At 48.4% G+C, this 10,356-nt stretch overlaps 1 protein-coding gene across 1 annotated transcript in view; it reads right to left on the reverse strand.

Annotated features, from left to right (window-relative positions):
• The window catches only part of MTMR14 (myotubularin related protein 14), an 86,525-nt gene extending 82,070 nt beyond the window's left edge, over positions 1-4,455 (reverse strand). Inside the window, exon 1 of the mRNA XM_082265920.1 lies at positions 4,269-4,455. Within this exon, the coding sequence (XP_082122046.1) occupies positions 4,269-4,358 (90 nt within the window). The 5' untranslated portion in view covers positions 4,359-4,455. The remainder of the gene's footprint in view (positions 1-4,268) is intronic.
• Between the last annotated feature and the right edge of the window lie 5,901 nt (positions 4,456-10,356).

Genomic DNA, 10,356 nt, shown 5'->3' on the forward strand with positions numbered 1-10,356 from the left:
AGATATTACAGGGGATATACTGGGGGCACTACATATCTCAGCATGACCTGACAGATCCTGTTATTACAGGGGATATACTGGGGGGGGGGTGGAACTACATATCCCAGCATGGCCTCCTGACAGATCGGGTTATTACAGGGGATATACTGGGGGGGGGGGGGGGGGGGGGAATACATAACAGGATCTGTCAGGAGGTCATGCTGAGATATGTAGTCCCCCCAGTATATCCCCTGTAATAACCAGATCTTTCAGGAGGTCATGTTGAGATATGTAGTCCCAGTATATCCCTTGTAATAACAGGATCTGTCAGGAGGCCATGCTGGGATATGTAGCCCCCCCCCCCCCCCACCAGTATATCCCTTGTAATAACAGGATCTGTCAGGAGGCCACGCTGAGATATGTAGTCCCCCCCCCCCCCAATTATATCCCTTGTAATAACAGGATCTGTCAGGAGGCCATGCTTGGATATGTAGTCCCCCCCCCCCCCCAATTATATCCCTTGTAATAACAGGACCTGTCAGAAGGCCATGCTGGGATATGTAGTCCCCCCCCCAATATTTCTCTTCTAATAACAGGATCTGTCAGGAGGCCATGCTGGGATATGTAGTCCCCCCCCCCCCCCATTATATCCCCTGTAATAACAGGATCTGTCAGGAAGTCGTGATGGGATATGTAGTCCCCCCAGTATATCCCCTGCAATAACCAGATCTGTCAGGAGACCATGCTGGGATATGTAGCCCCCCCCAGTATATCCCCTGTAGTAACTGATCGGGACAATGATATTGAGCTACTTCTGGTGCGATTTGGAAGACATTGATGCAACTTCATGCACAGATGTCTACACAAGTCACACATGAACTTGCAAAAAGTAATGCAGGACCTACTTTCAAAATTGGTGACTACAACGGAACCAGAGTCAAACCGATTTGACCACTTCCAATGTGGCCAATAGGGTGCGACTTGTCATGCGATTTGAAACTGTCATGACAAGTTGCAGAGGTGTGACCGGAGGCTAATTGCGGTCATGAATGCAGTCCTGGCAGCAGCTGCTCTCCTGTAGATGCACACATACAGACATGAATGATGCTACCTAACCAGCCTCAGGTGAGCCCTGACCCATGAGGTCAGCTACTGCGACCGCTCTTCTTATGCCCAGTACACACGATCCGAAAATCGGACGACGTTCCGTCCGTTTTTGTTTGGTTGCTAGGAACTCTCAATTATATTCGCAAATGGGAGAGGTTACTTACGATACGAATTTTCTCGGACGATTATTCAAAAGCTTTCGGTATGCATAACCATGTTGTAGCGTGTGAGGGGAAATGATGTCTACTGCTCACCATTTTTTTCTGACGAACAACATACTGATAATACGATTATCGTACGATGTGTTATAATACGATCAAAATTTTTATGCTTGCACGACCGGATAATATCGGGCGGACTGTCGTGATCGCCTCTTGTAAGCTGTGTACTAACGATCCGATTATCGTCCGATCCTTTCACAAGCGTTATTTTTCGTCCGATTTTCGGATCTTGTGTACAGACCATTAGGCTCATCGGGGTTTATTTACTAACACAGGAGAGTGCAAGATCTGTTGCATCTCTGCATGGGAGCCAATCAGCTGCCAGGGTTTTTTTTTTTTTTTTTTTTTTTGAAGCTTAACCACTTCTGGACCGCAAGGATTTGCCCCTCTAATGACCAGGCCATTTTTTGTGATTCGGCACTGCGTTATTTTAACGGACAATTGCGCGGTCATGCCACGCTGTACCCTTTTTTCCCCACAAATAGAGCTTTCTTTCAGTGGTATTTGATCACCTGTGCGATTTTTATTTTTTGCGCTATAATAAAAAATAGAGCGACCATTCTGGAAAAAAAAAAAATTATATATACAGTATATATATATATATATATATATATATATATATATATACACATACACACACATATATATATATACATACACACACATACATATACACACATATACATATACACATTCTGCTATATAACATTCCCAAAAAAGAATTTAAAAAAATCAGAATTTAACATTTTAGGCCAATGTGTTTTCTGCTACATTTTTTTTCCCCAAAAATAAGATCCCAATAAGTGTATTTTGATTGGTTTGCGCAAAAGCTATCGCGTCTACTAACTATGGAAAAGAGGTAAATTTTATTATTTTTTTTTTTTTACTAGTAATGGCAAGGATCTGCGATTTTTAGCAGGACTGCGACATTGGGTGGACAGATCATTTGGGGGGACCAGTGACATTACTACAGTAATCAGTGCTAAAAATATGCACTGTTATTGTAATAATGCCATTGGCAGGGAAGGAGTTAACACCAGGGGCGATCAAAGGGTTAAATGTGTACCTAGGGGAGTGATTCTAACTGTATGAGGGAGGGGCGGGGCTTGTGAAACGACCACAGAGACCGTTCTCTCTCAGCGGGGAGCGATCGCGGGTGGCAAATTGGAGCCGCCTGCCCCGTGCATCAGAGTTCCCACTGCCGAGAGGGGGCAGGAGCACACCACGCGCTCGTCCCCTAGCTGCAGGCGCGCGACCGCCATATACATACAGCAGTTCGCACAGGAAGGCCAGCCTGCCGCAGTATTTCTGCGGCGGGCGGTCCGAAGGTGGTTAAATGAACACGCTGAAGTTAGAAGCCGATTGGTTTCTATGCAGAGCAGCACCAGATTTTCACTCTCTGGTTTTAGTAAATCAGCCCCTCTGCGCCTGGGCGGCCCCCCTCGCCTCTATATGCAGACAGGATCATTCGCATAGAACTGACAATTCGTTTCATTTCAGCTGCCTGGTTCTCTAATGTTCGTTTAGCACTTTTAGTTAACGAGTTTTATTTCAACAGCTTTGTCATTACTTATTCTATCAGACAATTCATTTTTTTTTTTACTGCCCTTTAGCTTCTTGGTTTTCTTTAGCCCCTCTTCCCGTATTCTCCCTGTCCAATTACAGCGTTTCCTTGTACTTATTACTCCCACCGGGCTCCATTAGTCAGTTCTGTGGTTTGGGCTCTTCGCTTTTTTTGTCTTTTTAACGGATTTCAGGACCCAATTCATTTTATTTCAGCAGACGGAGCTCTTACTGTGTGTAATATTTCATTGTTCATCATTAGGACTGTTTTTTGCCTATTCTTGTAACCCTGATGAAGGGGGAGGGGTGTTGCTCCCAAAACGCATTGGTTGTTTTTATATGACTTTTTTTCATTTAACATTATCTTGGACATTTGGGCCAACACACCTTTGTAAAGGTTTATAGTTTATGCTGGGATTTGTAGTCCACCCTGTAACAGGACCTGTCAGGGGGTCATGCTGGGATTTATAGTCCCCCCCTCGAAATAATATGACCTATCAGGAGAGGTCCTGCTATCAGAGGGTGATGCTGGGCTTTTTAGTGCCCCCAGTAATAATAGGACCTGTCAGGAGAGGTCATTCTGGGATTTGTAGTCCCCCCTGTAATAATAGGACCCGTCAGGAGTCAAGCTGGGATTTATAGTCTCCCCGTATTAAAAGGACCTATCAGGGGAGGTCATGCTGGGATTTGTAGTCCCCCTGTAATAGGATCTGTCAGGAGAGGTCATGCTGGGATTTGTTGTCCCCCTGTAATAATAGGACCTGTCAGGAGAGGTCATACTGGGATTTGTAGTCCCCCTGTAATAATAGGACTGGTCAGGGGGTCATGCTGGGATTTGTAGTCCCCCCTGTAATAATAGGACCGGTCAGGAGAGGTCATGCTGGGATCTGTAGTCCCCCTGTAATAATAGGACCGGTCAGGAGAGGTCATGCTGGGATTTGTAGTTCCCCTGTAATAATAGAACAGGTCGGGGGTCATGCTGGGATTTGTAGTCCCCCTGTAATAATAGGACCTGTCAGGGGGTCATGCTGGGATTTGTAGTTCCCCTATAATAATAGGACCTGTCAAGAGGTCATGCTGGGATTTGTAGTCCCCCCTGTAATAATAGGACCTGTCAAGAGGTCATGCTGGGATTTGTAGTCCCCCCTGTAATAATAGGACAGGGGGTCATGCTGGGATTTGTAGTCCCCCTGTAATAATAGGAGCTGTCAGGAGAGGTCATGCTGGGATTTGTAGTCCCCCCAGACAGTGCAGTTCTCAGTAGTGACAGACAGGCAGTCATGTGACTCGGCGGGCGGAGGGGGGCGCTGTTGCCGAGCTCCTCCTCACACACTGCCCGTCTCTCCGGCGTCTCCATGACAACCCCCGCTCTGCGCTCCCGGTACCGAAGCCCCTCACCTTCCCTCCGGCGTCCTTAGCCCGGAACTGGGCCCGGGAGAACTCCTCCAGCAGCTCCCCCAGTACATTCTGCCGGCCGGGCTCCTCCATAGCGGCCCCACCTCCGGTCACTGGCTGCGGCCCTGCCCCAACACCGGAGCACCGGGAGCCGCCCGACAACACATCCGTAGCACCCCTCTGACGCTTCCTTATGACGCCTCTGACACCTGTCACCCGCGGGCGGCAATGACGTCACGGGAGCGACCTGGCGGCCATGTTGGTTGGGGAAGAGAAGTAGTCATCATGCTATATAAATAATTAGAATATGATAGGAGGAGGGGGAGGGGTGTGCGGGACCGGAGGCGGCTGGAGAAGTTACATTAGGAAACGTGCTTCTCCCTAACAAAAACATAATAATACAGCGCTGTCATTACACATCTGGCCGCTACGTGGCGCTAGAGAGCACGGTCAGCTATTGTTTACATAGCAGGGACACTGCTGTAGTTCCGCATTAGGCCGGCTCGGCTGGTGGCAGTAGAGAGCACAGTCAGTTTTGCTTTATATAGCTGTAGTTCCATATTCGGCCGGCTAGTGGCAGTAGAGAGCACAGTCAGTTATGGTTTATACGGCTGTAGTTTTATAATGGACCCATTGGTGGCAGCAGGGAGCAAACTAACAGAATATTGGCAAGACTGCTATGTTCTCAGCCAAATTGGGCTATTTGTAAAAGCAATTTATATTTCCCATATTTATATCATGCTGAGGCAGCACTTTACAGTGTACACAGACCGTGCAGATCAGTCCCTGCCCCTCCAGGGAATTTACCATTTAAAGAAGAATGGGAAAAACTGGGGATTAAAAAAAAAAAATGCAGATTTTATTTTTCTTTATGCAGAAGATACTTTGTATGTCTCTTCTGCCACAAAACTTCTCCTAACGTATACATATGGAGGATTCTGTCCAGTTCTGGTCGCCAGTCCTCAGGAGGGATGTGTTGGAGCTGGAGAGAGTCCAGAGAAGGGCAACTAAACTGATTAGGGGATTGGAGGACCTTAATTATGAAGAGCGTCTGCAATCGCTTGATTTATTCTCCCTGGGGAAGAGACGTCTGAGGGGGGACATGATAGCAATTTATAAATATCTTAATGGGGATCTCAGCTTAGAAAAAAAGCTGTTCATTCGAAGGGATTGCATGAGGACTCGAGGACATACAATGCGATTAGAGGAGAAGCGTTTTAACCTCAGGCAACGAGGGGGGTTCTTTACTGTTAGGGCTACAAGATTGTGGTTTCTGCGGGAAGTATGGTGGCTTTCAAAAGACTCTTAGACATACATCTCAAGGATCAGAACATTCAGGGTTATGAGAGATGATTACGGCCACACACACCTACACAGGTTGAACTGGATGGACTATTGTCTTTATTCAACCTCACTTACTATGTAACTATATCGCACGCATGCAAAGCCAACTATGGCAGCATGGTACAAATCTTTACCTCCCAACCACTCTGGAAGTGGAGAACGAGGGATGCTTTGGGATGGGGAAAGCTTGCGGCTCATGGAGGCTGCAGGGACAAGGGGGGTGCGTAGCTATATTGCGGTAAATATTGGGTGTGGCTTAGAGAGACCTGGTTAACCACATTTCACCTGGCCTATAGCAAAATGAAGGCCAGGCGGTGGCTGTCCTGCTCTGACTGGATGTCATATGATGTCCTTCAGAACAAGCCGCTTGTGTGCGCCCCCATGCCGATCGGTGGTGCGGTGTGCCGCTCCGACACACCGCATCTCTGATCATGGTAAAGAGCCTATGACATAGGTTCTTTACCATGTGATCTGCTGTGTCCATTTACAGCGTAACTAGGAAGTGCCAGTTATCGGCATTCCTCTATTCATGCTGACAGTGCGGGAGTAGAGGAGAGCCGATAAGCGGCTCTCCTGACGGGACCTACACTGATAATTATCAGTGAAGCTCCATTAGTGATGTCCACCAGTGATGCCAACCAGTGCTCATCGGTGATGCCTTTTAGTTCCGGCTCACATATATGTGATGTGGGAACCCTGCGAATCAACTGAGGGTTCCCGCATCGCATTCAAATCGCAAGCAGTTTACACTGCCATATGCGAATCACTGGGGGTGTCAATACAAAGTTAATGATGTGATGATGCACATATAAGATATATGATGTGCTCCACTCTGTGCACCCGACACCCAGCCACACTGTCTTCTCACCTCAAAGGTAGCCCCTGTGTTACCAGAGGGGCTGACAAGACTCTCACGTATAACAAAGGGATCCTAATACTGATGATACACTTATGTGGGACCAGAAATCCTTAGCCAGGGGACACACTTGGTGCAGCTAGACCACTTCCTTAAGTATCTAGGCTCTTTATATCAGGAAAGCTCCGATCACCAGAGTATCTCCACTCATCCATATAAAAAGTAAAGGTCTGGTGCTTTAAAAACACTTTAATGCTTGACGTAAGTATAAAAAAGTACCTGACTAGGCACTGGACACAGTGCCAGTGCTGTATCTTGGCCTAGGCCAACAAGGCCCAGGCCTAGGGCGGCACTTTGCAGGGGGGGCAGCAAAAAGCTGCACCCTGCACGAAAAAAAAAACAGCCTCCTCCCGGCACGAAAAGGGTCCCCGCCGGCTTGCGCTAAACTTTCTGTATAGTGTTAGTCTTATGTGGTGAATTGGGCCAGAGGGCAGGATCCAGGAGGTAAATCAGTCTGGTACCCCCATAAAGCGGTCACACTGCTACCTACCAGTATGATAATACCGGCCGGTCAGGACATTCGGACAGACCGCAGGCCGCCGACCACACTAAATACAACTGGCCCGACAGCCGCCAATGCTAATAAGTGTGGCACTGCAGCCAAAGGCTCTGCCGGCTCTCCTCTGCCCCCAGGCACTGATGGGCACTCATATGCTACACTGATGGGCGCTAATAGGCTGTACTTATGGGCACTAATATACTGCTCTGATGGCCACCGATGAAGTGGCAATGGTGGGTACTGACAAACTGTACTGATGGGCACTAATGAGGCTGCACTGATAAGGCAGCACTGATATGCTGCACTGATGAGGCTGCACTGATGAGGCTGAACTTATGGGAACTGATGAGGTTGCACTGATAGACTGTGGTTGTGGTCTGTGGTTTACAGATGACAGGGCGTATCATAAACAGGAAGGGGTGTGGCCTTTACAGGAAGGGGTGGGTCATATTTAAATTAGGGGGTGCGCAAATTTAGTCAGGCCTAGGGCAGCACAAAACCTAAATACGCCACTGCACAGTGCACACTGAACGCTTGTATCACAATCACACTGTCCATGATGGATGGCGGGTGATGTCACTGGCCCCTCCCCCTCCGTACGCGTTGCGTCCCTGTAGGCAGAACTTCATCAGAGAATCTATATTATATGTGCATGATGACATCATTCTCACATTGGGACTTTTTTGCTTCCATTTTCTATATCTATATTCATGCAATTTTCTTATTTCTAGCGCTGCACTATTTATTGTTTATATGTATGATCTGGGATTTGGTTTATTGGCCCTTAGTGTACAGCAGCTTCCTTACATTTGCATTCAGGTGCGCTGATTTCATTTTTATTTAATACAAAGTTAATGACACCCCCAGATCACTTCGCATATCGCAGCGTGAACTGTCACTTCGGACATGAATAGGATCGCATAGATTTGAACCACCATGCAATCCGCTTCTGCTGTGGACCCAAAAAAGGGTCCTGTGCGAGTTGTGTCTGAATCTGATACAAATTCAGCCATACAATCTGCATGGCTAAATTCACATCACACAGACATCGCATGTGATTTTGTTTTTTATTTAGTTAATAATGTAAATATGAATGGAAGTTAGTCACTAGGGGGATAAGCTCTGGGGGAATGGAGGATGAAAAAGGATCTAGGGATCCTAGTAGATGACAGAATAGCAGGTTATCCTCATGTTTGTTGACCGGTTCTCAAAATGTGCCACTGTGTTATGTTTACGCCGCTGCCTACCGCTCAGGAGTTTGCCTTGGTGTTTGCCAGGGAGGTCTTCCATTTACATGGGTTGCCTAAGGAGATTGTCTCAGACCGTGGAAGCCATTTTGTCTCAAGCTTTTGGTGCGCCTTTTGCTCCCAGTGAGGTATTCGACTCTCCTTCTCCTCGGCCTACCATCCGCACTCCAATGGTGCCGCTGAGCATTCCAACCAAGCTATGAAGCAATTTCTCTGCTGCTATATCTCTGACCATCAGGACAATTGGGTTGATCTGCTACCCTGGGCGGTGTTTTCCAGGAAATCTACCATCAACTCGTCTTCTGGAATGTCTTTATTCATGGCAAATTATGGGTTCCAACCCGCTGTGTTGCCTGAGTCGTTCTCACCACAGGACATCCCGGGTGTGGAGGATCATCTTCGTGATGAGTCTTTATGGGTCTCTGCACAGCGTCAGAATCTCCAGGCAGACCAGAGACGTTGATCTTCTCCTTCGTACCAGGTCGGGGAGAGGGTGTGGTTGTCGACCCGTAATCTCAACCTCGGGGTGCCCACTCCAAAACGGGCCTTTTCGCATTCCTCCATGAGGTGAACCCAGTGGCCTATGTCCTTGGTTTTCCCCTAGCATGCGTATCACCAATGTCTTTCACGTGTCACTTTTGAAGCCACTGGTTTGCAATCGCTGTTGTTCTTTACTTCCTCGCCCTCGTCCCATTCCTGTGGGCAATCATGAGGAGTATGAGGTTAGCCGCATCTTGGATTTTCATCTGTTCCAAGGTCAGGTTCAGTACCCGGTGCACTGGAAGGTTATTCATCTGTTCCAAGGTCAGGTTCAGTACCCGGTGCACTGGAAGGTTTATGGTCCTAAGGAGCACTCCTGGGTTCCCTCTGCTTATGTTTATGCTCCCGCCTTTCTCTGCACTTTCCATGCTCCCTTTCCTCAGAAACTGTTTTTTGCTCCGTGGAGGAGGGGCCGTTGAGGGGAGGGTGCTGTCAAGGTCTTACCTTGCCTTTCTGTTGGTAGTCATCTTGGACTGCTGTCTCTTATAAACTCTGATTGCATCATCCCTTGCCTGCTGCCTGGGTGTGCACACCTGACTATATCTATCACCTGATGGGTTGCAATCCTTGCTCTAGCATTTGTGCTCCAAGGTGCATCTCTGCTAGTAGTCTTCTGTTCTCCGTGTACCTCAGTTTATGACCTGGCTTGGCTGACGACTCTCCTGGCTCTCGATTCCACATCGGCAGATGACCCCGCATCGGCAGACGACCCCGCATCGTAGACTACCCGCTTCCAGACTCGACCCCGGCTTGGATGACTAGCCGCTTCTGGACTTGACTTGACACTACAGAGCCTTGTCTCGTACTTGGGGGGGAATTATTGATGTGCTTCATGTATGGCGGATTGGAGTGGTCGATAGCTGTCCGGGTGTTTGGGAGTGGATTATCCTAGACGACTGTAACCCCTTTCATACTTTGGGGTGTCGTAACAATTGGTGGCAAGCGGCGTGATCGTTCCTACAGCCAGAAGGACAGCTACAGGAGACACCATTGCTCTGGATTTTACAATTGAGGGCAACGCATGTCCCAGTACAGCGACCCTGACAGCACCAGCATGGAACCAGCAGTGGAGTTCGATGAGGGTGCCATGGATGACCGAGATGCAGTCCGTAAAGGCATCTGGTACCAGGCACTGGGTATGGTGGAATACCAGCGGGGCGAGAGACTCCCCAAGGAAGACCAGCGACTGCAGAAGCGACTAGCCCTGCGGATGCCCTTCCTGGGAGAGCAGCGCCTGGAGGAATGGGTAAAGGAATTGGAGCTCCGGGTATGACAGGAGATGTGGCTGGAGGATGCCTACCAGGCGCTCTGGTGGTATGGGGCACAGTACCTGCCCTGGACAGCCGAGCATGACAAGCCAGAGGGAGAGGAGTTTGATGGTCCTGGCTTGTTATGGGAGTCTTTTTCAGAGCTGGAATTTGGGAGCCCTACACAAGCCCGGTTCAGTGATCTCTTGGAGTGGAGGGAGAGCAGGTATGACTGGGACGACACTCACGAAATTGAGCAAGACCTGGTCCACCTGGTGACCCGGGAGATGGAGCTAGA

Source organism: Pelophylax lessonae (genome assembly GCF_965119305.1).
Source record: "Pelophylax lessonae genome assembly, chromosome: 8".
Lineage (NCBI taxonomy): Eukaryota > Metazoa > Chordata > Amphibia > Anura > Ranidae > Pelophylax > Pelophylax lessonae.